Source organism: Kwoniella botswanensis, chromosome 2 (assembly GCF_036426115.1).
Source record: "Kwoniella botswanensis chromosome 2, complete sequence".
NCBI classification, from domain to species: domain Eukaryota; kingdom Fungi; phylum Basidiomycota; class Tremellomycetes; order Tremellales; family Cryptococcaceae; genus Kwoniella; species Kwoniella botswanensis.
Window position 1 is genome coordinate 2,447,440 of NC_088600.1, and position 26,572 is coordinate 2,474,011.

General features: G+C 45.7%; 11 protein-coding genes across 11 annotated transcripts; 4 read left to right on the plus strand and 7 right to left on the minus strand.

Moving 5' to 3' along the window:
- Positions 1 to 690: 690 nt before the first annotated feature.
- On the plus strand, positions 691 to 3,636 carry L199_007820 (uncharacterized protein; the record flags this gene model as incomplete). The annotated part of the gene is made up of 2 exons (XM_064893506.1): positions 691 to 2,472; positions 2,587 to 3,636. 2 exons carry the CDS (start codon positions 691 to 693, stop codon positions 3,634 to 3,636), a joined length of 2,832 nt encoding a protein of 943 aa, XP_064749578.1.
- Positions 3,637 to 3,906: 270 nt separating this feature from the next.
- On the minus strand, positions 3,907 to 5,116 carry L199_007821 (uncharacterized protein; the record flags this gene model as incomplete). Its single annotated transcript, XM_064893507.1, has 2 exons — positions 3,907 to 4,993; positions 5,058 to 5,116. 2 exons carry the CDS (start codon positions 5,114 to 5,116, stop codon positions 3,907 to 3,909), a joined length of 1,146 nt encoding a protein of 381 aa, XP_064749579.1.
- Positions 5,117 to 5,704: 588 nt separating this feature from the next.
- Positions 5,705 to 6,857, minus strand: L199_007822 (uncharacterized protein; the record flags this gene model as incomplete). Its single annotated transcript, XM_064893508.1, has 2 exons — positions 5,705 to 5,790; positions 5,861 to 6,857. 2 exons carry the CDS (start codon positions 6,855 to 6,857, stop codon positions 5,705 to 5,707), a joined length of 1,083 nt encoding a protein of 360 aa, XP_064749580.1.
- Positions 6,858 to 7,368: 511 nt separating this feature from the next.
- Positions 7,369 to 9,497, minus strand: L199_007823 (uncharacterized protein; the record flags this gene model as incomplete). Its single annotated transcript, XM_064893509.1, has 12 exons — positions 7,369 to 7,479; positions 7,538 to 7,656; positions 7,725 to 8,000; positions 8,054 to 8,128; positions 8,188 to 8,231; positions 8,293 to 8,505; positions 8,563 to 8,626; positions 8,677 to 8,892; positions 8,956 to 8,994; positions 9,047 to 9,169; positions 9,247 to 9,271; positions 9,336 to 9,497. The coding sequence occupies 12 exons, from the start codon at positions 9,495 to 9,497 to the stop codon at positions 7,369 to 7,371; spliced, it is 1,467 nt and encodes a 488-aa protein (XP_064749581.1).
- Positions 9,498 to 9,934: 437 nt separating this feature from the next.
- Positions 9,935 to 12,329, plus strand: L199_007824 (uncharacterized protein; the record flags this gene model as incomplete). Its single annotated transcript, XM_064893510.1, has 11 exons — positions 9,935 to 10,098; positions 10,175 to 10,262; positions 10,313 to 10,394; positions 10,444 to 10,707; positions 10,768 to 10,828; positions 10,894 to 11,236; positions 11,293 to 11,387; positions 11,439 to 11,629; positions 11,685 to 11,860; positions 11,909 to 12,092; positions 12,142 to 12,329. 11 exons carry the CDS (start codon positions 9,935 to 9,937, stop codon positions 12,327 to 12,329), a joined length of 1,836 nt encoding a protein of 611 aa, XP_064749582.1.
- A 227-nt stretch (positions 12,330 to 12,556) lies between these two features.
- Positions 12,557 to 14,165, minus strand: L199_007825 (uncharacterized protein; the record flags this gene model as incomplete). Its single annotated transcript, XM_064893511.1, has 7 exons — positions 12,557 to 12,703; positions 12,773 to 12,858; positions 12,921 to 13,055; positions 13,129 to 13,262; positions 13,328 to 13,647; positions 13,726 to 13,851; positions 13,923 to 14,165. 7 exons carry the CDS (start codon positions 14,163 to 14,165, stop codon positions 12,557 to 12,559), a joined length of 1,191 nt encoding a protein of 396 aa, XP_064749583.1.
- A 494-nt stretch (positions 14,166 to 14,659) lies between these two features.
- L199_007826 (uncharacterized protein) lies at positions 14,660 to 15,315 on the plus strand (the record flags this gene model as incomplete). The annotated part of the gene is made up of 6 exons (XM_064893512.1): positions 14,660 to 14,714; positions 14,775 to 14,857; positions 14,915 to 14,990; positions 15,047 to 15,076; positions 15,144 to 15,166; positions 15,220 to 15,315. 6 exons carry the CDS (start codon positions 14,660 to 14,662, stop codon positions 15,313 to 15,315), a joined length of 363 nt encoding a protein of 120 aa, XP_064749584.1.
- A 270-nt stretch (positions 15,316 to 15,585) lies between these two features.
- L199_007827 (uncharacterized protein) lies at positions 15,586 to 18,255 on the minus strand (the record flags this gene model as incomplete). Its single annotated transcript, XM_064893513.1, has 5 exons — positions 15,586 to 16,828; positions 17,061 to 17,141; positions 17,236 to 17,609; positions 17,682 to 17,855; positions 18,010 to 18,255. The coding sequence occupies 5 exons, from the start codon at positions 18,253 to 18,255 to the stop codon at positions 15,586 to 15,588; spliced, it is 2,118 nt and encodes a 705-aa protein (XP_064749585.1).
- A 1,460-nt stretch (positions 18,256 to 19,715) lies between these two features.
- On the plus strand, positions 19,716 to 21,805 carry L199_007828 (uncharacterized protein; the record flags this gene model as incomplete). The annotated part of the gene is made up of 2 exons (XM_064893514.1): positions 19,716 to 20,811; positions 20,904 to 21,805. The coding sequence occupies 2 exons, from the start codon at positions 19,716 to 19,718 to the stop codon at positions 21,803 to 21,805; spliced, it is 1,998 nt and encodes a 665-aa protein (XP_064749586.1).
- Positions 21,806 to 22,903: 1,098 nt separating this feature from the next.
- Positions 22,904 to 23,209, minus strand: L199_007829 (uncharacterized protein; the record flags this gene model as incomplete). The annotated part of the gene is made up of 1 exon (XM_064893515.1): positions 22,904 to 23,209. One exon carries the CDS (start codon positions 23,207 to 23,209, stop codon positions 22,904 to 22,906), a length of 306 nt encoding a protein of 101 aa, XP_064749587.1.
- A 359-nt stretch (positions 23,210 to 23,568) lies between these two features.
- L199_007830 (uncharacterized protein) lies at positions 23,569 to 25,529 on the minus strand (the record flags this gene model as incomplete). The annotated part of the gene is made up of 3 exons (XM_064893516.1): positions 23,569 to 23,853; positions 23,955 to 24,970; positions 25,169 to 25,529. The coding sequence occupies 3 exons, from the start codon at positions 25,527 to 25,529 to the stop codon at positions 23,569 to 23,571; spliced, it is 1,662 nt and encodes a 553-aa protein (XP_064749588.1).
- Between the last annotated feature and the right edge of the window lie 1,043 nt (positions 25,530 to 26,572).

Consider the following 26,572-nt stretch of genomic DNA (forward strand, 5'->3'; position numbering starts at 1 on the left):
GAACAATGCAAAGTTCAGTATAGCCGCCTCCATGTCCAGATGTCATACACATCTCATCGCACGGTCACCCACTGACCCTCGACGGAGACTAAGGTTGCTGGGCGAATGGAATGTTTCACCCTAAACCATGCGGTACCTCGTCTACCATCAATAAACAGTGAGATCAATGCACATCGACCATCGACCATGCAGGGTGAGAGACATTCTTCCTCGGCTCGATTGCGATCAACCTGTAACGCAATGGGATCAAGGTGCTTCAGGTTTGTTTATACGTCCAACAATACGATATATGGACGATGCGCTCTTACCGCAAGCAACGATGGATAGATAGATGCCTGGATGCTCAAAATTATCTATACCGTATCCCTTTGAAGCTTTGGATACCCCCTCAGTCAATTCCAATCCCATTCTCTTCGAACAATCCTCCTTTATCTTTCCATCATCTCTCACTCTCCCATCCTCTACAGCGGTTATATATTGACCCCTTTTTTCCTGTCATCTTTGCCCCTCTTCACGCACACACACTTCCCAGCGCAACCGAATTGGATCCAACTCTTTGTCACTCTTTTATCACCTTTACGAACCTTATCGCACCATGTATCACCCTTCATAACCTTGTAGCATCTCATTTGGACACTGTTGTATAAACCTTTGCACTCCCATATTGTCTCCTCTCCTTCCCCTTCCACCATGTCATCATCAACACCCTCCGGCTCAAACTCAGACTCGACATCATCTTCATCAAGATCACTACCTGTCCCACATGCTCACTTCAGCGCTCAATCACAATCTCGATTCTCATACGCTACGACCTCACCTCCTACTCCAGATCCAGATAGGTTATTCTTTCGTCCACCTCATGCATCTCCTGATCCAGATGTCACGGCAAGTACACCGGACAGACAAGGTAATAATGCTTCGATGGCCGACTTGGTATTCGGCGATAACGATCGTATTGGTCAGAGTGGTGGGGTAGCAGTAGGATATGGGATGGATCCTAAGATGTTGGCTGATATGCTAAGTCCGCCTGAACCTTCAAGCTCAAGCTCGAGCTCATCCAAGAGGAAGAAAGGAAAGGAGAAGGAAAAGAGAGTGAAGAATAAGACATCCAATAACTCTGTAAAACATCCAGTACGAGAAAGGAATAATCCATCACCACCTAGTACACCTCCTCCAGTCCCACCTAAAAACCCCTTACCGCCAACCACCACACCCAAATCGACACGAACCACAACAAGTCTCTCATCATCACTATCACTTGGATATTCAGACACCACCCATTCGCATTCCCACTCTCATTCTAGACATTCTCATTTTACCGAGATCCATTCACCTAAGAAAGCCATTCATGGTCGTATGACATCCGCTTCATCTCATCAATTGAACCCCAAACCTTCTCTCGCAAGTTTATCAAGTTTCTCACCAAGTCAACCCGATTTTCAACCGAATTATCAGATATACTACGACCAAGGGGAGCATGAGAGCCGTCCATCGATATCAACGAATTATCCAAATCCATCCGAATCATTTGAACATGAAAGCACTCTTGGTCACGGTAGAGAAAAGTTACAAGCTACTTTAGCAGCCTTACCATGGGCTGAACCACCTCCTCGACTATCATCACCTAACAAGCTTAATTCGCCAACAAGTGGGACTGGGTATACTTCTTCGACTGTTCGAGCGGAAACTCCTCAGAGGACACCGACATATTCCTTCTTGGCTAATGATCCTTCGGTTTCGGCTTCTACGATGCATGATAATCACTCTAGAAGACCTAGTGCGACTTCATCGATCAAAAGTCAACTGACTATGCCACCTATACTTGAAGCTAGTAGTGGACTGTTACGGGGTTTACCACACTCACCCAGTCTATGGTCCCAGTCTCCGTCTCAGTCTCATGATTCGTACAGATCATCTCAACAAAGTGGGTACAGCGGTATGGCAAAATTTCAACCTTCCAGTTCTTCTGACCCAAGTGGTAAAGATAGTCAAACTTCACCGATATCTCAGGATATGTCATCTCCCGGTATAATCAGCCTGATGTCTAATACTAGTTCAAACACTAATCAGAGCGGTAGTGGTAATCACGATAGATATCCTAGTATAGGTTCAGCAATGGCCACCAAGACTTCTTCCTCAACATCTCACTCGAATGGAAAATGGTCATTTGTCTGTCGGTCCGGATCAAGTTCGACGACCAAGTCCTCACGGAGCAAATCATTCAAATCAATCCATTCTGCCAAATCGTATGATTCCAAAAGAGGATCACTCAGTACGTTAGGAGGTCATGGAGGTAGATATGTGTTGAAAAGATGGGAGGTGATACAGAATTTTTCGAGTATCAATTCGAGTAATCAGCATTGGGAGGTGTTGGATGGAGAGGAAGTGAGGAAGAAGGAGAATCAAATGGATTTGAGGTCGTTAGTGGGTAGAGCTTGGGTATTGGAGAGGGTTCTAAGGAGTGGGAAGAGGGTGAGTTATCGTCACTCAGCCACTCACACTTCAGAACATACGCAAAGCAAATCTCTCTTCGGTAACTCTGATTAAAAGTGGAGATTGTTCAGCTAATCATGTAGATCACAATAGGTATCCTCGCAGTCTTTAAAGATTCTACGTCCCTTCACACCCTCATCATCTGCTACATCATCCCCCATGCCTACCAGACCGCATTTACCCCACTTACCATCGAATTCCATATCAACCACCAAATATCGTCCGTCCTTATCTGCCTCGGTGTCAGTCGACCCTTCTCGCAAATCTTCCCTACGGCACTCTCACACTCCCGGTAACAAACATTCCCCAAGGAGTAAATCAACATCCAGTTCCAATACTGGTGCGAGTAAATCCAAGTCTCATAAAGATAGAAGAGGATCGGTACCTTCCATAAGATTGAGATTGGGAAAGAAACTACGAAGAACTGAAAGTAGGGAAGATATCTTTACTGAGATAGGTTCGCCAGAGCAAGGGGGAAGTAGGATTCACAGTCGTGATAACTCTGTTGATTCTCATGATCGCGCAGAGCGGGATTATCCAAGTGTTCCTTCACCCAAACGTAAATCCACGTCTGAGAAGGAGAAGGGGGAAGATAGAGTAGGTGGCAAAGGTGTGATTGTTTTTCCCGAGGAATTATCTTCATCGTCAAATGATAATATACATAACAATGAAAAGAAAGAATCACCACCCTTACCACCTAAAGACCATCAATATGGGAAGGATCGATGTGGATGCACCACACCGAATTGCTTTAATATCTCACCTACCTCGCCTACTCCATTATTACCGCATCCTGATCCGACGTACCACATTCATGCCAGATCCAGTCATTATGATCATTCGCAGGCAAATTCGAATCCCAATTTTCTTAACTCAAATAGTGACACGGAAGGGTACGATCCAGAAAAAGGCGAAGGAGATGTAGTACTTCGTTATTCACCACAATCACCTCATTTAGGTCATCGATCACCCAATTGGAGAAATCGACAATCAGTCATATCATACATTGAGACAGGGGTATGGGAAGAGAAACCTAAAAATCGTTTCAAAATTCTTATAGGGGTAGGAGCTGGGTTGGTGGTTGTGCTGATTGTAGGATTGTTGGTGGGATTATTGGTGAGAAGGAAAGAACAGAGTGATTGAGTGGTTAAGTTGTACGCGATCGATGTTTTTCTTAGTACTGATATGGTCAGCAATACTTATATATCTATATAGATTTGTATGTCTGATTCATTCCGCTTTTGTTCTGGTTTATCTGAATTTGTGGGACATTGTTTTGACTTGCGCTCAGGTTTTCTCATGCATTGGCACAAAGTATATGTGGAAATTCATATCTACAATCTATATACAACGTTTCACTATAACTTCATGTGCATGTCATTGTCGCTTCAACTAATTAGATGATATATTCTTCTACCTGATTTCCCTCACGAGATCATTCAACAATCCACTGACCACCCCTACACCTTCTTTCACCATTTCTTTATCCTTCTCTTTCACTCTGACCAATATCCTCGAATTGAATCTATCCGGATGATAATTCCTTATCGCTTCTCTGATAGTCTTCCTGATATCAACTTTCCCATCTTCAGCTACATCTTCCGCATTCGCATGAATGAATGTGCGTATATTCTCCAGCGACAGATGATCAATCGTAATATGTGATGAATGGGTGGGTCGATAGATAGGCCAAGGGATATCATTGAAAGACATATCGATCTGTACCACATCTGCGTCCTTTTCAACCAGATTCTTCCATCTTTCTCTCCATCTGGTTCTCTCATTCTGACGTTTCTTCTCTTCATCCTCTCCCTTTTGCTTCTTCAACCTCTTGATTCTCTTCTGTTCTTCCCTCTGAGCTTTTTCCCTTTCGATCTCTTTCAATCTTTCCTTCTCTTCTTTCTCCTTCCGTCTTCTCTCGGCAGCTTCTAGTTCTGAACGATGTTTGAGCCGATACATCCCTTCTCTCACCCAGGTGGAATATTCATCTTCAGTCATCCGTCCAAGTGGAGGGGCAGGTCCACCGTTCATCGTAACTTCATCTACAGCTCTTCTTCCATTCCTACTAGAACTTGGTCCTGGATCACCTCGTAAGCCTAAGCCAGCTGCCTCCCTGAATCTTCTGGGTATATGTATATCTTCAAGACCATGACTGAATCCTGCAAATCCCCAACTGGGTCCAAAAGGATCTTCGACATTCAAACTACCCGCCATCCAATTGATCTTATCTTCCCATTCTCTTTTTTCTAATTCTTCTCTGGCTCGTCGCCCATATCCACCCATCCATTCCCCTTGTCCTGCTTCTTCTTCATCTTCTTCTGTTTCCTGATAAGTTCTCTTGGTTTGATTACGAGGTGGTGAGATTGATTCAACCGATCTATCACGTCTGGGAGGCGAAACTGCATACCCATTCGCACGTGATATACGCTGTGATTCACGGCTGAGACGTTGTTGTTCTTTACGATAGATTCGATCAGCTTTTTCAGCTTTGGTTTCTTTCCTATATTTGCATCATCAGCACACGTACATACCCTCATCCAAAGTGAGAAGAGGACAGCACTTACATTCGGATTTTACTCGCTTTGATGTCCTTGTAATCGCCTGATCTATCTAGATCAGGCATTTTGCCTAGATGTACGCTCAGCGAGCTTTTGATGCTTGTTTTCAAGTATTGATGAAATACGAGAAGAAGAGATGGGATGAGAATGATCAACAGTTGAAGACAAACTGACGTTATGTGATGTTGTGGGTGTGGGTGGCAAATATGGGATTGACACGTGGCATAGTGGCGGAGGGAGTTGCAAGGACAAGTGTAACTTGATCGGATGAAGAGGTCAACACTGCTCCGTTATACCACAACTTTCTTGCGATATCCTAGCGCCCTTAGCATATAGTTAGGAACCATCATGAAGTGTCTCTCTCGTATGCAAGTACAATAATCGGAACAGATATCTATCAATCCTCAACGGCACCATTCCTCGTCAAAATCGCACTATCTGCCACTTTATCCCTTATATACTCTACTTGATTCTGTAATTCAGGTTTCATAGCGACAATGCCATCAAGAAGGTTATTCATACATCTTTTACTTGCCTGACTTGATATATGATCACGATCATCCCTTTGAACGGTAATGTACGAGAGGGTATTGACCATCTGAGTCAATTGGGTAAAAGTCGTCTGATCTTTTAGTGGTTTTGAACGATCGATTCTACTCGATGACCTCTTGGGAAGTGATGGGAAATAAACCATACTTCTTTCTTCTATCGGCTCTCTGGCCAAGTGGGAGAAAACGCTCTGTTCTTCTGTGAATGTTCCCCCTCCTCTGGCCTTGGTATAATCAAGGTATGGATAAAAATGAAATTACGGATATCGGTATCGCAGACTTTATCAACAATTCTTTCAACTTGATCGACCAAGTCGTTTTTGAGTGGATGAAAAACGACAGGAACATTTTTAGCTAGTTGGTAAAAACTTTTCAACTTGATTTCAGGTATAGGAGGCCATTTATCCAAAGTTCCAGAACATAAACCATCGACTATCGTTTGGAAGTGCTTTAGATCAGTATGATGTTTATCTGGATCGTAAGTGGTCAAAATCGATTTCTTCCCTCCCCAACGACCACGGCCGATATCTTTCATTCTCGGGTCTTTGGATGATCGCAAGGAGAAGAAAGTATCGGAAAATGTCTGTAATAGAATCCGGTCGTTTTCACTCAGACCAAGTACATTTGGTTTGGTCGGGTCATTCAGCTCCGACCTCTCGGTTGTAACTTTGAGATCTTCCTCAGTCTCATCATCGACATCTCGTGAGGACGAAGGTGCGTATTCTGATGTTGTGTCTTTTGCCTCTATGTGACCCATTGTATCTCCGTCTTCGGTCCCAAGCTGAATTGCAAAATGATCAAGGTATGCGTCCCCTTCGAGATCTCCCCTATGATCAGGAAACGAGAATGAATCGACCACGTTACCCTCTGGATCTGAACGTGTGGCAAAATGTGTTAGATAAGCAGTGCCTACAAGCTCAGGTTGTGGCCCAGGTGCAGACGATGCTCTATCTTCGGTATCAGCCCAGATGAGATTTGAATTCGGTCGTATGGGATGGGTATCTAGATGATCTCTTCCTTCAAAATTGTTCCCCACCATTTCGGAGAACGGTAAATTGTTATCGCTTCCCATCCCTCGGTGAAAACGATCAGTTCTGAAGTCCCACGCGGGCAGATTTGGGTCAGGGGGTGCAGCGAAAGTGGGTGGAAAGTTCTGCGGGTATGCTTGATGTGATACATCTCCTAGGGTCTCCTGGAGCTGCCGCCATCTCCTCTGGGAAGGATCTTCGTCAGTGTCTTGAAATTGATTTGAGGACATTCTCCAGTGGTGTGTAAAGTCAGTATGGCGTTAAATTTCCTTTCTTGAAGCTCAAAATGAGGACCGGTATAGCAGTGCACATACGATCGTTTTCCATGAATGCGCATTGAATATCACAGGCCAGAAGTCTCATAGCATGTACAATGTATCCAATACATACCACACAGTACTCACCCAGAGTACATTCTCGGATAGAAAGGATCAACGCATATCCCTTCATGGACTGAAGCGACTCCCCAGACGATAAAGGACTGCAATCGTAACACGACCCTTGACTCTCTTGCTTCGCTGGTCCACCTCAGACAATAGGTCTTGTACTTTAGGTTGACGATGACTGTATAGTAAGACTTCGGGACCATGGGACACTCAGGCTGTTTACAAGTTTTGTGCATTCGCATTTTTTTGCCTTGCCTGCAGCAATACAATCTCTTATTTCATTGATACAGAATTCGAGAACAGACACGTTGTCTTAATAGGTGGATTCGTATGGAAGAAGGGCTTCTAGGAGAGTTTAGAGGAAAAACATGTAATGAGGGTTCTTGTCGCCCAATGAGGGATCATTAGGTGCTCCAGCAGCGATGGCTTCCCTCTTTTTCTTGTTGAGGTATCGACAATAGAATGACTATTTCCAGGGGACGGGGGTGTCAGTCCCCACTAATACAACCAATGTTACAACTCACCTGCAAAATAACCCCGACCATTGCCATCAGAGTCATTCCGATATCAAAGTGAAGGCCGGGCAGATAACGGGGTTTGGTTTGGGCGGTAAATATGAAGCCGATACACGCTCCGGAGCTGTCTGTCATTCAAAGCAAATTGTTAGTGCGACCGCTCAGTCAGCAAGCGAGAGAGTGAAGATTAACTTACTGCCGACTAAACAAACGAAACCTATACTGAAAGCCCGTTTGTAGTGTCCAGCCATATTATCCGCTACCCACATATTGTGTATAGCGGTACTTGTGTATAGACCGATTGCGGCTATGAATACCCCCGCATACCTCACTCCTACCTGAGGCGCAACGGCCAAAATGATATAACCGATCAGACACGTCGATAGAGCGAAGACCAGGAAGGGTGACCGGATCTTCTTCCTATCTGACATGGTGCCGCATATAGCGAATGATATACCGGCGATGGCATACACTATAGACAGGGTCAGTGGATATCCAGAAGGTATAATAGGGCTGAGGGCTTACCTGGAACCGTGAGCAGTTGAGCAGTGACCGTGGAAGTGAAACCCAGACCAGCGACGAGGGTTGGCATAAAGGTAGCTGATGCTTCCAATTAGTGTACATGCATAGTGTCATGCTGACAGGCGATGTCAACTCACTCAAGGAGTACAGAGTGCAATCGATACCGAAATGAGTAACAGCGCTGCAAGATAAAATTTGATCAGGACATACATTAGAGAGGCAGTCCGGTGTTGGTAGCTCACTGTACGTATACCCTCGGATCCTTGAATGATGCCAGAATTGCTTTGTGACTGAACTTCTCGTCGGGATCATAGATATGCCTGTTCCTCTCCAACCGCACTTTCATTGCGGCTTTCTCCCTTTCGTTCAGCCACCGAGCTTCGGCAATCGAATTGGGGATCTGCCACCAAGCAACAGGTGCAAGACAGAAGGAGATCAAGCCTTCGACAATGTACCTACATCAATCTGCCGTCAGTCTCACACACATCAAGAGATTGGGGAGGTCGGCTCACATCCATTGCCAACCGTGAAGACCACCCGCGGTAAGTTGACTCAAGCCGTAAGCCAACAGACCACCTGACTCAATGATCAGCAAGAGTAGTTTGACTACCGAGGGATACGCTTACCGAAAGCTCCGGAAAGAGCTGACGCGACGAATACTACTGTGATTCTAGTCATATACTCGTGTCGTTGATATGTCATGGTGAGGTATACGTTGATGCAAGGGATCACACCAGCCTCCAGAGCACCCAAGAGAACTCTGATGGCTGCAAGATGCCCGAAATTCTTGGCGAAAGCGGTGCCAACAGTCAAGGCTGACCAACATATGGTAGTCCCAGTCACTATACATGTCCAAAGTGATATCAGCCCTCCTTTCCCTGATTTAATGAACGCATGTCACTCACAGACGTTCCTTGGACCGATCATCTTCAGCGATACAGCCCCTAGAAGCCTGTCAGTGCTGTACCACTGAACGGGTAGGCTGCTCAAGCTTACATATAGGCTCGAAGATGACATAAGTAGCGTATACCAGAGAAACAGCCGCACCGTACTCATTACCCTTGAGTCCAAGATCGGTGCTGAACCCAGTCAGATTGGCATTCCCGATGTTCGATCGATCTGTCGCGCCGAACTCCTCCATCATCAGTACAAATGCTCCTTTGCTCGGTATGCCTTTTGTCCTTCCGCAGACCCACCTAAAAAGGACATCATATACAGCGCCTAAGACCCGATAATGGATGTCAGATCTGATCATCAACGGCAATGTTCGAGTAAGTGAGCTCACAGCGAATACAACAATTAGATTCCTGTCTATCTTCCTTATGGCGGATTTCTCGCCTTCATAGTCGACCTCGGGGACATCATCATCGATAGACACTTCCGCAACATTCGTCAGTGTCGTGTTCTTTTCGGAGTCGATTGTGTTGAACTTGTCTTCGGTAGACATATTGGCGGTTGCACTTGAACTTTGTTCCTTTCTGCCAACTGCGATGTCGAATGGACTTTCATAAGTTCCTCAGGAGGCGAGGTATACCGCACTACTTATACTGACAAAGCTCTAAGCGCAGATTGGACATCGAGCTGTACACAGATAAGAACTTGCGGCACACAGGCTTATCGCACCTGGACCACAGTGGTCGGTCAATGTTTATTCGGCATTCCGGCACAGAATTACGGTGAATTATGTCGACTGCTCAGTACGGAATGCAGAATAGATGATCAAGCTAGCGGCAACTCGGCTTCACATTGAAATATAGCTCCAAATAGCCGTTTGTGCCTGTGAATATAGCTGCCTCGATTTTAATTTACGGTATAACGCACTTCTCCGAAAAGCACGTCCATGGGAAAGATAAGGAATATGGTCGTATCGAAGTTCGACCCGAGATGCCTAGATATTGCTTGAATACCTTCGGTGCTCCATTACAACAAAATCCACGATTGAACGTTATGAGTCACAGCAGCCAGAACCCGCAGCACGAGCAGGCCGTCGGTACCAAGAGGAAGCGCACGTCCCGCGCATGTGATTACTGCCGTTCTCACAGAATCAGGTGAGTTGCTCTGCTGATGGGCTTCGATTCAGCCAAGTGTAGATTTGATCAGGTCTAAATCATGCTTTATCCTCAGATGCGATCGATATGGGGGAGATGAGTCCACATGCATACACTGTAGAACGTATGGTCTGATCTGCGAAAGTGTCGCTCCTGCTCCAAGAGTGAGCTCTATCCCTCCCACGCTGTCCACCATTCTAATGCATGGTGATAGTCTCACAGAAGTCGTGTAGCTCTGCATGCTCGATGCAGTGCAGAGCATGTGGAGAGTCAGGGCTTAGAGCCGGGTTATGCTGGTATGTCATTTATAACAGCTTTTCTCTATGCTCACTCCTATCCTGGTAGGCCCTACAAGCATCTTCCACTTGGTGGGGAGCTCAAATAGGGGAGACTCGGTAGAGGGGGTCAAGAATTATGACGAAGCCAATGACATATTCCGAAACGCTTTGAACTCGAACAGAGAGCAACCGTCTGAGGGTGTTCTTTATGGTCGGTATGATTTAGCACATAGGGGATGGAAGGCTCAGAATGCCAGCGCCTTGTTGAAATTGGATCTTCTGTCAGAGCAGCTAAGTCTCATCGCAGGCAAAGAGACCATCCTGGATGACTGTGAGTAGGACTGATACCTAAAGAGCTAGATGAAAGGGATGCTGAATGAGTTCCCTACAGTGCTCTTGATCTGTATCACAAAGGTTCTACCGGTATTTCCTGTGGTGACCGTCTCCGAGTGGTGAGCAACCCTTTGAAATGTCGAGCTACGAGAATCTGATGTTGGAGATCGAATCAACCGATCAGCGTTGGGCGAGACAAGCCGTCCGACATCTTCTGGCAGTATTACACCATGAAGGAAAATGACTCTACTCCTCACTCTCCGCTACCCAAGATTGTGAGACTAGTACAATATGGTCTAGCTTCTATGTCTCGAACAGTACCTACGCCAATCCGACAAAGCATTGTCAAGGCTGTTCGAGAAGAACTCGATGCGACTTTACAAATATCAAAGCAGGCATCGTTGTCGACAGTTCAACTCCTAATCACCCTGTCCATGTCCTTAGAACTCCATGATGATGATCCAACCGAGAACAGGAGTCTCCTCTGGCAAAGAACGGGCTCAGGAATAAGGGGGGCATTCGATATGGTAAGAAGTGTTCTGTGATTCATCGAACAGTTATCTGATGACAATCCAATGCCCAGGGTCTTCATCGAAGCGTCTCTAACAACATGATACCTTGCGGGCAGGTACACAGGAGGAGAAGAGTTTGGGGTAGTTGTGTTGTTGCGGACAGGTGGTACAGCAGTTCCCCCTGTTATCATCAACGCTATGCTGAAACGCCATGCAGGCTTGCTTTACAGTATGGTCAACCTCTGACGATTGACCTGGACTTTAGCGATGCTCCATTGCCATTTTGGTGGCCGGACCATGTTCCCGATCTGGACGATGTCACGGCTATACCAGTCTTGCATAAAGTTGCCCCATCATTCAGATTTCTTACTGAGCTGACATCGCTAAGTATTCTTTTGGGACGAGCTTGTGAGTGACAAGAGCGATGAGACAAGTGTCGACACAGAGCTAAAAGATTGTGTAGACTCTCTTTCAAGTAGTAAATTCCTCCTGGCGAAATCGCAAGACCTGATGTTCTACAACCTCCAAAATGATATGGAGGCGTGGAAGTCTCAGATACCTGTTGTTTGGAACTATAGCCCCTTGCTGGAGATTCCAGCCATGCAAAATCTGTTGCAGCTCTTTCTGGTGGCCGTGGAGGTGCGTGGACTCCCTAAAAACAATCTGCTGATGTCTCCTTCGTCCCAGTACACTTTCCTCAGGCCTTTCTTTCCTCGTAATATCTCCGGGCTACCTGCTCATATAACTTTCCGGCCTACACACGGTAGCATTGATCGTCTGGTGGAAAGAGCCATCAACTCGCTCTTTTGGCTTGCGAGCGAAGAGGGCGCTTTCTACCTGGATGTATGGTCTATGACTGTATATCCCGCCTGTAAGTGTGGATGCTTTTCAATGGCACAGACCGCTGACAAACAGTGTAGTCTTGTGTATGGTCGTGGTAACCAGTGGTCTCGTGCAAAGAACAGATGTCATCATCGCTTCAGCCCTACTGGCGGGTTCTGAAGCTATCAGGTCTTGGTCAGAAGTGGAAGGTCCAGGTGGCAAGTGGGCAAGCAGACAACAGGTGCTTCAAGCTGTCAGACTCCTTCAACCTGCCGAAGATACGTGATGATCGGTCTTATGTGAATCTCTATGCAGACACTTTACGGGGACAGAGTGCATGACCAGTGACAATCCTCTGCACTTGCTGTGGACCAGTCAATCTGTCGTGGCTGGTGCGGCATTAGGCAGCCAAATGGATCCATTGATTCGGGACCAATGGAGATTTGATACATGATGCTATGTCTGAACACGACTTCATGACACTAACAATCACAACCAGAAAGTATAAATGTCTTAGACAGGAATGACCACAGGGATGCCGAACAGATCTCTTTGATACATGAGTTTGCCATTGACTTCAAGGATTTTCATTTCCTTTTTCAAGTTTGGTTCTGGCAAAGTCGCTATCTGAATCTCCCTCCACTCCCTCATTGTTGGGACCTGTGAGAGGTTTCCGTATTAGCTTCAACATACGAACGTTGTGATGGGCAGCAAGGAAGACCAACATACAGGCATACCGTTATCCATGAGTGTTTTGAAACCTTTATAAACACCTTGCTCGTTTATGCAGCCCTCCCTCTGCAGGAGCGGTGACTCTGTGCGAAAGAAGAGGCGTAAGCTGCGGTAGCAGATAATTCAGTCAGAACAGACCGCTTACCCATAGCTGGAGACACCCTGAGACTTCCTTCGGCGGCGTTGAAGAGAACTAAGGATAGTCTCTGCTCGTGAGCTTGGTCCGAAGGGGGTTGATATACGCGATGTCTTGTAGCTTTAAAGTGACCACCAGAGATAACTGCGAGATAATTGGGTCAGTACAACACGATATCTGAGCTATGTTCCTTTGACATTAAGCATATGAGACTAACTCTCGAGAGTCTCCCCCAGATTGACCACCAATGAACCGGGATTGTAGCCCACGTATCTCCATTTTTCGTCATTGCCGTAGATCTGCAGACAGCTGATAGGTACGGAGAAGAGCAAAGTGGTTGTTCCGTAATCGCTGCAGGACGGCCCATGCCATCAGTACTTGCGATCTCTTGACAAACATCCAAGTATTGCACTCACTGATGTCCGTTCATTCTCAGACCTCCTCCAAGCTTCTTTGTGTCTTCCTGAAGCGGATGGAACAGTGCGTGACGGAAGTACCCTTCCCCCACTGGACCTTTCTGAGACTGAACCTTGTTCCAGAGGAAGTCATCGTCGAGCTCCAGGACTTTTGAGAGCAATCTGAGAAGTCGCCTATTGACAGACTGAGTTAAGAACTCGCAAAAGGCGATGATCTCGTCCATGAATGGGTGAATGCAGGTAGGGATTTTGTTGATGTCGCTGAATTGCTCATGATAGAAATTGAAATGCTCAATACCATCAACGGCTCCCTTTTCTCTCTGCAGTGGAAGCCGTGACGCACGAATCAGCAATCCGAATCACTATATATATCCAGTGAGCCAGAATTACAAACCCACCTTCCATCCGAAACCAGGCTTATATCCGGCAAACAGACCAGTGGCTGGGTCCCACAGAAGCCGCTCCTTGTCTTCCTCTGATATATTTCGATGAAGATACTGGGCGATGGCGAACTGACGATGAAGCTATATGGAGCGATCCGCATTAGTCTGGTCCAGCTCGGATCTCGATGCGAAAAAAAGATGAAGCGGCTAACCTGCTCGATTGTTACACCATAATTTACCAGGTATAGAAACCCGTCTTCCTTGATGGCTCGTTTGGTGGTTGCTACCAGGTCTGCGACGACGGAGGGATCCGACGAGTCTAGAAGGCTTAGGTCGATTGTGGTGAGTTTGGCAAAGTCGTGAATTTCTTTGGTAGCCGGTGGTGCTTGCCATTCGGGCACGAAAGGTTTACCATCTGAGGAAGGCGGTTGAAAGGTGGACTGGATCTCGGACATCTTGTTAGATTACCGGCTCTTACGCTGATGATATTCGAGCTGAATCCATTCCTGCCAAAAGTGCAAACGCCCCATATATATACATGAGTCTGAATGGTAAGAGTAGCTCTGGACATTCCGAAAAGCCGAACTTCTGGAACGCATGAAAACTGGGGGTATGATTGCGAATAATTGTGTCTTGTTATCTCTATCATTCATGTGTTCCGAGGTGCCGACCGAGCTGACTGACCCTGTAGGTTATCGAAAAAATGCGGTGATCGGGCATATCCTACGAAATCTTCTAGCGTTCCGAAGTGCCGAGTTGAGTTAGCCTTCACGCCCATCTTGTCTCAGTCATCCACTATTTGTATTTCCAGCAGCACCATACATGCACAGCGAGATGTCACATTCATGCGAGTCTGTCCCAAGAACCTCAACTTTCCGGGCCCACTCATCCTATTGTTTCCCAACGTTTCATTATCGCCTGGCTGCTTCCACCCACTCGTAACATCATCATGTCGGCGATCCAGACAGTCAGTTCCGCAAGCTTTCCCTTGAAGCCCCATAATTGTGAGTCGGAACGCAAATTGCTTTCCCATTTGTGTGCCTGATCATCCCCGTTATCTGCAGCACCTGCAGTAGTCGTGACTTCTCCCGGATTGATTTTCTGCAGTGGACAAGTCGGCAAATCTGCTGATATAAAGGAAGCTACGGTGAGTCACATACTGTGAGGCCAAGGTGGAATGGCTCATGTATTCCACTGTCATCAGCTTCAATCTCTCACTAATTTGAAAGATGTACTTGAACTTGGTGGCTCCTCACTTTCGAAAATCGTGAAGATCAATAGTGAGTTTCATAAGATCGAACGAAGTAGTGAATGCTTATCATTTCCCAATCTATAGTCTTCATTCTCGATTTGGACAACTTCGATGGTGAGTTGGCACAGTGATACTACCCTCACTCGCTGGCCGAGACTGATTAGAGCAATGAATGACGCAGCGATGAACGAGGCGTTTGTCTCAGTGAGTTATTCTATTGACTTGCGTTATGCAAGCTGATTTACAAGTCACGTCAGTTCCTTCCCGATCCCAAGCCGTCAAGAACCTGCATTCAGGCCGCACGTTTGCCCAGTGATGCCACCATCGAGATTGAGTGCATAGCACAGGTGTAAGACGAGAAGCAACCGGACCTATTCTGCGAGAGACATGGAGGCAAAACCGCCTCAACGAGATGTGTTGTTCTATTACCTACTTTGATCAAATTATCCCATCTTCCATTGTCCTCCTATCATCTGCTCGCCAGTTTAGGCCGTCTCCTATATGATCAGGGCCGTCTACTGAGGTCTTCAGTCAGATCATCGTGACAAAATGAACGAATGCAAAATACAGTATCTCGCGTGCATAGGATGTATAACCCTTCAGCAATCTGTCACTTTTTCAACTCAATGTAATCCCATGATACCTTCGAACAGTCCAGCTTCATTTCCACCGTGATTTCTGATCCCATCATCTCCTTCTCCGCCTGCATCTTCATTTCTAACTGACCAAGGGGTATCCCAACCTTCTATCTCATCCACATCCAATAGCATTCCACTATCATCGGCACAAGCAGTAAATAACGTCGGACTCTGTAGTTCCATATCAATGTTACTTAGCGGATTTGACATACCCTGTGTATGAGTCGTGGCTGTAGGTGAGGGCGCTCTTGAGGTTGAGGTGGACATCAAAGTCCTCAACGACGGTTTGCGAATTTTACTTGGCAGTACGTAAGGTGTATATGCACCTGTTCCAGGCCCCATAGAAAGAGGAGAGCTGATCATCGGTTGCGTGTTAACCCGGAGGTTGGTAGTATTCGTAATAGTTTCATTAGTCTGTCGAGTGGAAGTATTATTCGGTAAAGGTAATGTGGAAGAAACCGATGTTGATATGAATGCAGAAGCATTCTCTTCCACTTCTACACCTTCACTTTCCTCTATGACTTCACTCAACCCACTCCTATTAACGTCGACATTACCATGAGGGCTCTCACCCGCCGAAGCAAAATCGAATTCAAATTGTTTGATGGGGCTAACAGCTCTAGAGAACGGATCATCTTTCCCACCTACTAAGGAAAATGGAAACACTCCAACGGGGGTTTTGGGATACATCGGACTTGTCTTTCCTTTCTTGCTGCCATTCTCTTCTTCCGGTGTTACACCATTGGTCTTCGAGTTCAACGGTAGTCTCTGACCGTCAACCCACTGGGATTGTTGAGGTAGAGATAGTGCATTGGATATGGCCGTTACGAGATTACTCGACGCAGTGGGTGTAGGTTTGGGGAATGGTGGATAGACTATGGATTGAGAATGAGTAGAGGATGGTTGGTGATGCAAAGGATTCGAATTGGAATGAGGAGATTGTGAATTTTCACTCATAGACGTGGAGTTCGAATGGTTGTTGGTATGATTATGAGGTGGATGAGAGAAATTAGCTCGAGTATGATTGGGTTTAGATAAGTGAAATCCTGCTTGGACATGTGAATGATTCGGGACCGTATTTATATTCGTATTCGAATTTTGATTTGGGAATTGGTATTGATGATCGTTCATCTTTGTCTTTAGCGAACCACCATCGCCACCATCACCTGTGAGAGGATATGGGTATCCCGTAGCTGAGTATCTGGAGGAACGCCTCTTGTATGGACCCCTTGGTGAGTAAGAAAGGACACAATCAGTATAATTCGTCAGTGTTATGGGTCAATCCAGATTATTGATCAGGGATAAGTCGGTAAGTGGTATAGAATGAGATCACCGACAGGACAGAAAAGTTGTGTGAATTCTTAGCTTCATATATCACAAGCACAGCTGCATTGCTCATGATTGGCAATTTGCTCGATCGATGATAAATTGAGGATATTACATTTCATCCAAACACTCACCTCTTGATACCTGTTTTCCTGGGTTTACGAGTCGAGTCCACACATTCAGTCAGACCGTATTTCACACATCGTTCGCAAGGTCTATAAAAATCATCATATCACCCATACTCAATATCAGCGACCTACTTATATCTGCGATTTGATGTAGGCTTGATCTTCAGATAAACTGACTCACCGAGTATTGGAACATTTCTTACAAGCTTTCTGACAATGTGTACACGCTATCCTAACTTGAATCCTCTTCTTCCTAAACCCAGTACCAGTACCAGCACCAGTGTCAGGGTTCATATCATTATCTTCGACTCCATCTTGCTTGACTTGATTATTGGTAGTAGGTGACACAGTGCGATTGGGAAATCCTGCATGGTCCATAAACGGTGAATCGATATCCATTCCTATCCCTAAACCCATTCCTGATCCAGTATTAGGTGGTTGAGTCTGGAAACGAGTAGACGGAGGTGAGATGTACTGCAAGGAACTCGTCGTAGGCGGTTGGCTAGAGAGGTCGTAATACATTGAAGAAGACAGTGTGAGATCCATAGGTGAGACCTATACCCAAACAAATAAGATCAATATCCATATCATTATTCTTAGTTCATGGGGTCCACGAATGTTACTCACATGATTTGTAAATCCTGAGTTTGGATTTTGATCCTGATTTTGATTTGGTAGCTGGATCTGATCCTGAGATGAAGCTTGATTGTGGGTCGGTAAAGGATGAGGATTGTTCTGCTGCTGTAATTGCTGTTGCTGTTGATGATAATGACTTGAGAAGAACGCTTGAGCGGTTTGTAGCTATATATCGGTAGAGAACACGATATATCAGTACAAGTCCAGAATCAGTAAGAATCAGTTCAGTACGCTATGTACTTCCATCCATTCCTTCGTTTAGAAATACAGGACCGATCAAACATCGAAGTCTACATCCCTGGGAGCAAGGGCTACTCACAGATTCCCAGATCCCTTGACCAAGATCAATTCCTGGGTTAGCTGTCGGTTGGATCACCATCTTCTTCATGATCGGTGAAGTAGGCATCGACATAGTTCCTCTCTGTTGGACCGTACCCACCGGTAATCCCCTTGATGGTCTCGTTATCAGATTAGGGTTAGGATTCAATCTCGAAGACACCTGAGGTAAGTAAGCTGTATCGGAGAAATGACGTTGCATGTTCTGAACGCTCAGTTGGTTGTTCATCTTGTCAGCACGAGACTACAGTATATCAGATTTGAAGAAGATATCGTCGTTATAATGTGGTCAGTAGATACGTTTAGATAGATGGGGGAGGGTTGTCTGACGAGTCGAGGATATACGACGTCTCTGCGACACGGAGGTCGTGACATATTAACCTATACTGTCCATGATTCCTCTATGATCAGATGCAGAGGACTTACGTTGGACAGCTCCTCCAAATAAGACCGTATACACCTTCCAATGATCACTATGGTCGCAGGCGTATAGCTCAAGGTGGGTAGTGATGAGATGGTATTCCGAATACTGTAGATCAGTATGGTGAGATTGTAAATTTACAAGAAATTCCGAATGGGGGGCTTTGAGGATCAACTCCGCTTTAAACTGTCACAACTGGTGTTGAATAAATAGACAGCTGACTTCCATACTGGAATAGCGAAAAGGCATGACAGCCTTCAGCGGGGTTTGGATGTGTATGATGATCCTTTCATTGATCGTTCCTTTGGTATGGGATTAATGAAAGGATTGATAGGTGGGATACGACGGTCTCGATGCGATATAATCAGTCGAAATCGAGTCAACGCTGATCGAAATTATAGCGTGATATCGGACATTGGACAGTGTCAGTTGTGATGTCAACGGATGAAAGGACTACTGAGGTAATTTGGAATGGATTGGATCTTATGGGAACGTGATTGATGATTGTCAATCAAATTTCGAATCTGGTAAATATAATATGGGATACATTTTTTTCATCATCGACTCGCTCACGTATAATGGGCGAATGTAATAACAATGTACACAATGATCATTCTAAATCATTACAAGATGAGAAGATACCTGTTGTATTATTTTTGGAAGTCAGCAATCTAATTCTCATTCCCTTCGTTCATTACAATTGACGGAACAGAGATGAAATGGTTATCAGATAGTCCGTTGAGAGCAACGGCCCGTCGTACTCGTGATGATATCGTGTGGTGATATCGAGTCGACGGACCCTGGGTCAAGAGGTGCCAATGGGGCAAATGTGCCGCTCTTCATTTATAAGTGTGGGTGTGGATGAGAGGGAGAGGATTGTGGATTTGTGATATGTTAGAAGGAAGGTTGTGAGATAGGATAGGTGAATCAGACACTCACATGCAGCACATCCTTGACAAGAAGCGAAGTATCTATGACGGGCAAGTAGAGATACGAATCTAGTAAGAGACGAAAGATGAAAAGAGAGAAAGGAAGGGGGAGAGAAACGTTGAAGATGCCCACGGTGAGAATTTGATAGAGCAGACTTTCGACGGAATCAAATCGAGATGAGACATGTCACGTGATATCTTGATCGAGATTTCGGATTTCCATCTCACACTGTCCCATCTCTTCCATCTCTCCATCGCTTCATCTCTTCTTTTCGGTGAACATCTTGTGACTGGCATACTACAGGACAGCGCAGGAACGATCGAGTGGACAGCTTCATTATGATCCAGTCCCGGCTCTCCCACCCATCGGGGATCTCTCACATCGCTCTTACGACACCTCCCCTGCGCTCTATTCTCATTCGAGCACTTCATGCCACTTCCACCGCGCAAGCTGGTGGACCGCGGACAGCTCAACTTGGAAGATCAAGCAGGGGGTCATCCTTCAAGCAGGCTTTCAATAGGACATCTTCTGGTGCGAAGCCAACTTTTGGTCAGAAATCGGCGTTCGGCAAGAAACCTTCTTTCGATGGTCAATCCCGATATCCCCCCTTCAAATCGAACGTCAAAGGTAGGATACACCCCACTTCATCAAGAAGATTAGCGTCATTCGAAGAACCCCATCAGCCACGTCGGTCATCCAGGCATTACACTGAGGCGGAGGAAGCTGGCTCAGGATCAGTCCCACCTTCCCCACGATTCCCAAAATCGCAACCTTTTCAACCTCCTTCTTACCCTTCCACGCCAACTCTCTCCGATCCCACTGCAGCTTCACCCCGACCATTCGATACATTCAATCTGACTCCTGGATTACTGCAATCCCTGACATCGCAATATGGTGAACACGGAACGACTACGCCAATTCAAAGTCTCAGTTTCGCAAATCTCCTTTCCTCAAGTCCAACCTTCAATGAAGGTCAGAGGGTGATACTAGGTGCTGAGACAGGAAGTGGCAAGACAATGTCTTATCTCGTTCCTCTATTTCAAAATCTCAAATCGACAGACCAAAATATCCGACAATCAGAAGAAGATGTTCAGCATTTGTATCCACGGTCAATCGTTTTATCACCTACACACGAACTTACGAGACAATCCACCCGATTCGCCAAATCCCTCACGCATACCACCAAACTTAGCGTAATGGGATTGAGCAATACTGCTGCTGGTGGTGTTGGTGCTAGGAGAGGTACGGCCGATGTGTTACTGGGCACGGTCGGAAGTGTAAGAAGGATGTTGGGTATAAGGAAAGATCAAGATCAGGAAGAGAATGAAAGGGAAGATATAGGTAGTGGGCTATGGAAGAAAGAGGAAAAGAGTGGATTGGTAAGGAGCGATAAAGTAGAATGGGTGGTGATTGACGAGGCGGATGTGTTGTTGGGTAAGTCAAAAAACCCATGATTCTGACACTTGATGTAGTTCGATATCTGTTACTCCAAGCTGACTCTTTGTTTCTCCTTAACGTGAAAACAGGCTCCGACTTCCTTGACGAAACATTGTCAATCCTATCCAAAACCCCTTTATCATCCCAAGTCAACCTGATCTTATGTACCGCAACATTACCACCTTCATTGCTCAACCTCCTATCCTCCCACCCTTTATTCTCATCCACCAAATTCACTCATCTCCTCTCACCAGGTCTACACAAATTACCAACCAAATTGGAGACTCGCTTCGTACCGCCGTCCAGATCCGGTAACAGACTAGCAGATGTTGCTCACGAGGTCCGAAGGGTGTTTGCTGATGATGCTCTCAAGTCGAAATCAAATTCCCAATCCGGAGGGGAAGGGGAAAAGGAGAAAAGCAAGATTATCATATTCTGCAATTCCGATAAGAAAGTCGAACAATTATCCAATACACTTGAATCAAAGGGACTGCACTGTTTGAATTGGACGAGCGAAAGTCAGTATCGCCAGAGAGGTAGGAACGGTCCGTTAGATTCTTTCTTGATGAAATCTGTTCCACAACAGCCCAGAAGGAAGTTCCAAGAACAACAAGAGCACGCAGAAGGAACAGAAGATAAATCGACCAGCAGTACTAAGTCCTCTTCATCTTCATCTTCAGCCTCATCTTCTACACCTAGGATTTTAGTAACTACTTCATTACTTTCTCGAGGATTAGATTTCTCACCATCCGTCTCATCCGTATTTTTACTAGATCCACCAAGGGACGTATTGGATTTCGTCCACCGGGCGGGCAGGGCAGGAAGAGCAGGTAGGGAAGGAAGATTAGTAGTTTTTGGTTTAGGGGATGGAAGTGGGATAGGTAAATCGACGAAAAAGAAGGGAAAGGAATTACAAGTTGGGGAAGTATTGGGTAAGACACAGATCAGGAGACAGATGTTGGGTGGGAGAGTGAAAAGAGCGAGATTATAGATGTAAAGATAGATATCACAGGTGTACTATAATTTACATGCCCAACTATATAGCGATATCATATCTGTTGTGTTGTATTATCATATTAGACTAGACAGGCGAAATAGTCTACCCACTTCTCATGAGTAACGCCAAACATCATCATTCACTTTGTTAAATGCATACAAACAGCAGATGACCATGAAAAAACCGAAGCTCAGATCAAATATATCATGCAGTTATCATAGCAACTCAATATCCATCCTTGAATTCCTTAAAGCACTAACGCAGCAAAACCACAATCTACATCCCACCAAGCCGAGTATAAACGCATATTTCAGATTCAACAACAAAACCGAACCCGACATACCGCACTTCGGATACAATCAATACTGCGCCGCGCTGCAAATCTCTTTGCTTTGGCGATGCCGTAAATACAGAAAATGTTCACACCGACAAAAACGGGATTCTCGCTACCAGTTACGTGACCTCCCACGGCAAGCATCCAGCCGAATTCTGGAAACGCCCGTACGTGGATTAACGAAACTAGGTTTTGGTTACATACCATTTCTCAGTTTTTCCATCCGGTTCCGAATGGGTTACGTTACCATAACAAGATGACGGGATGTCGATCATGAGAGTGACGTTATGAAAGTACAAGTATTTGTATTTGTACTTTTTCCATTCAAAAGATGTTTTATTTATTTGTAGAAACAGATGGTACCCATACAGTATTTGTATTTCATAAATGTAAAAATTTTGGATTTCCGAGTTCTGCCATCTCTTGGATAGACGAGTTGGGAGTCGGAAACAAGGGGGATCGATCGAGTGAGTGACTTTTATAGGATCATGATCGTTGAGTTTGCATACTGTGACTGATTGATTGGAATGTGGCGAAGGGATGTGTCACAGTACTTCTCTGAAGGCGAAGGGGTCTGACATGGATCTAGTAGCATACGTAGTACATGGTTTTATATTCCTATCAAATCAAACTATGTGAAAGTGAAACTGTGTGTTAAAGCTACAATATTATCCTATCGATTGCGTGTGCAACGTCTCCTGCAAGTCCCTGTGTATCAGATTATATGAAGTAATGTATGTAAGAGTTCTATGATCCCACTACTGAGGCATCTTCCATCCAGGTGGTTTACCCACCCACCCTTCCCTCCTTTTGAGTTTCTCCCCTTTGAGACCCAAGATCATCTCCACAACCGTCGATCCAGTGTGTCCATCTCTCCTTCTCCATGCACCCAGTGAAGCGCAGTAGGCTCTTCCAGGAGGGAACCACCCACCCCATTGGTCCCAGAAGGAATCCGGCATCTCCCACGCATCGGGATCAAGTGGATTACCAAATATCCTAGCTTCTCTCAAAGTTGATGAGATGAAGTGAGTCAGGTTGAACGTCGAAGGATTGGCCTTGTACATTCTGATGGTGGCTGCTCGCAGAATCGCAATGGGGAATAAGACCAGTCGTAAATCGGAATGTAGAGAAGATTGATATTCCAATAACAGTTTGGCATCTTCCGCTGAAAGATCTTTCAACTGCGTGGATCGGAAATGATCTGCCACTTCTGGAGGAGACAAGTTGGATAAAGCAGTGAGGATTATCTGTTGTTGTTCCTTGAACAAGTAGGGTAATAACGGTGGATTATCCGACAAGATAGGTTGAGGTAAGATTGATAAGAGTAATATCCTGGCTGTGTAAACGGACGCATGAGGTATTGAATCCGTCAAAAACCTTTCTTCTCCTCCCTCTCCTTGATTTCCCAGTTGGTGCGTGGTGTCTAAGCCGATTTCGGTACTTGACCATCCAATAGCTGATGTTCCTTGACTTTCAATAGGGGCGAAGCTGCTCGATCCCCAATCGCCGAGGGGGATAAGGATAGTCTGGTTTTGGGTGATATTTCCCTCTCCATCTCTCTGCCTCTGCTGGTCGTTCGAGAATCCCCATTGGATCGAGGACTCGATTCCAAGATGGGATGATCCTCTTCCTCGGTTTTCGGTCTGAAGAATCTCAAAGGGGGGAGTTTGGTTCCATTCAGAGATGGAACTTCCCTCTCCGTCTTCGGCTAAGAATGCCCAACCAACGAGAACCCATCAGCTGAACATGCAAAGTTGGGCTGTGGAAGAAGCAATATATATATCAAGAGATCTTGGTACACGCACTCACCGACAGATCACCTTTTGAGCTCGATCTTCTATTCCAACCTCCTTCCCTGTTCGTCAGCATCTCCAACTGTCTTTTCGATTCGGGTATCGATGGATGAGTCAATTCGGTGGCTGTCAAGGATGTCGATAGACTCGGTAAGACATGATCGATGTGTGAAGTTTTTGGCGATACCAGATCGGAAATCCTTATCGAACGAGGTGATACATTACCGGTTCCGGAAGACGTCGAGGCTGATATGGGTACGGAATGCCTTTCGGACTGATAAGGTGCTGATGTTGGTCGAGCGGATGTGGGGGAAGTCTGTCGGTAAGATTGGATAGGCGGTAAAGTGTGAATGTTCGATTCCGATAATCTGCCTGACATGGGATGTAGACCTGGTCTGAGAGTTGAAGGGTGTGGTGGTGGTGGTGGTGGTGGTGGATAATCAGCCGCGTAAGGATCCCTCTTACGTTTCTTGTCGGACTCAGACGATGCCGAAGGGTGTGCTTGTACCCATTCGTTCATCTGCGACCCCCATTGTAATTCTGGAGTGGGATAGGGGTTTTCGAATGGAGGACGAGAGAAGGAGGTGGGTCGAGGTAGAGTAGGTCTTGATCCACTTGCCGAGGGTGGGGGATAGCTCATCCTGGCTTCGGGATAACCGGAAGCGGATCCGGATCCAGGTGGGATGGAAGAGGCCGCTCGGGCTAAGGTCGATAGTGGATCGGCAGAAGGTGGACCAGAGGGAGTAGGAAGTGCATGATGAGGTATCGAAACGTGTTGACTGGAAGATGGCGGTGGGGGAGGAGGAAGCTGAGTGGGTTTGTTGAATTCTCGATCTGCCCATATGCGACGTAGAGTCTCGACCTCGGCCGCTAGACCATTTCTGAACAAAGCAGATTCCAGATCGTGTACCCATCCCTGTAGATTGTTCTCCCTCTGTTGGAGATGAGCGAAACTACTCTGTAGGGAGGAATGTTCTGCTCGTATATTCGCGACATTCCTTTCGAGTTCAGCTATGTGATTCGCTCGACGTACTACAACGAATCAATAAGAATGAGTCAGCATATGCATGATCAGTCTGGTATGCATGCATATAAGTAAGAGAGCGGCATAGACGGATCGATTGGATCAATGGATGGGTCATTACGTTGTTTGAAGATGTTTGAGATTATGTTATTGTCAATCAGGAACGAGCCTTTTTGTCTCCATCCAACGATTCATTCAGTACTCACAACGTAGATTCCTCTGTTTCACTCGGTTCTTCTCTCGACGTATCTCCAGCTTATCCTTTTCCAGTTTCCCATCTTCACCTTCTGATTCCGATTCGCTGTATTCCGGGTGATTCGTGTTGGACCGAGCGGACGTAATCGAGGCGTTCCTGCTGCCATGATGATGTGAAGGGGGAGGATGAGTATGACCTATGCTTACGTTCATGTTGATACTGCTGGGAGGGAAACCATAAGGTGGGTGCTGTTTCTGTGGTGAGTGTGATGTGATAGAGGATGTGATGGGTGTTGCGGGTGATAGTGAAGGGTATGATGATCGATAAGGGTGAGGGTGAGGGTGAGAGTGAGAGTGAGGTTGAGGATGCATGATGAATGTTGTTGACTGGTGAATGGATGATAAATTTGGGCTGATTTGATTTGATTCCGGTGACTGATCGATCTAATCTGGTAGTATGTTGTTGATAGTCGTTCCTATGTTCCTTGTATATATATATATATATCGTAGGCGAGTGGTGATGATGGTATATATACAGAAACAGAAAGAATCAAAAGTAAGATACAAGGTAAAAGTGTATATAGATATATATATGTGTGTTGGAAGAAAGGTATCGAGTCACTGGGTGACTTCCATCTTTCCCGGGATGGTTATATATGTAGCAAGTCAAGAAGTCAAGGAATGGGTGATGGTCGATTTGTATTTGTCCGAATGATACGAATATGGAAGAAGAATACAAATAGGACACCAAGCAAAGGAGCAGAGGTCAATGCGTGGTTATTGTGTTCCGTCGTGGGTGTCGTAAGTGGGTGAGGTGCGGTGACAGTCTGTTGTCTGTTGTGAGACAAGGTAAAACTTTTCCACTATTCCCAATAGAATGGTAGGATCCTGAGTGTGGTAATCCCGATATACTTGTAACTGATCTGAAACGAGGTCCGAATGCAGATTGAAAGTGGGACTGACAAGGCAAGGGGAATGATCTAGAAGTACGAGGACGATGGATGTAGAAGGAGAGGAAGAGGGTGGGGGGACGGACGAGTTGATGGTGATGATGTAAAACGACTAACTCAAAGGAATACCTTTGATGAGATGCGTGGTGCCCACGTAACAGTAGCTGTACACCGAACAGCAGGTCAATTGCTTACGGCCTCGGATGAAGGATGAGGAGGACGTCCGTCGAGAATTGATACGTTACAGTAGACGGAGAAGTCGTTTTGACAATGTCGTAAAAGGGAGCAAGGAAGAAGACGGGTCAAGTTGAATGATTGGGTTGGAGTGGAGTGGGATGTCGGACCAGACCGAAAATGGTCAAATATGAGATGAGATCCGAAGAGGTGGTAGGTAGTCTTGTTCTGCCCTGTCTTGCTCTCGTCTTCTGGGTTGTTTGACGGTGAAACTCAATCGTGAATGGTTGA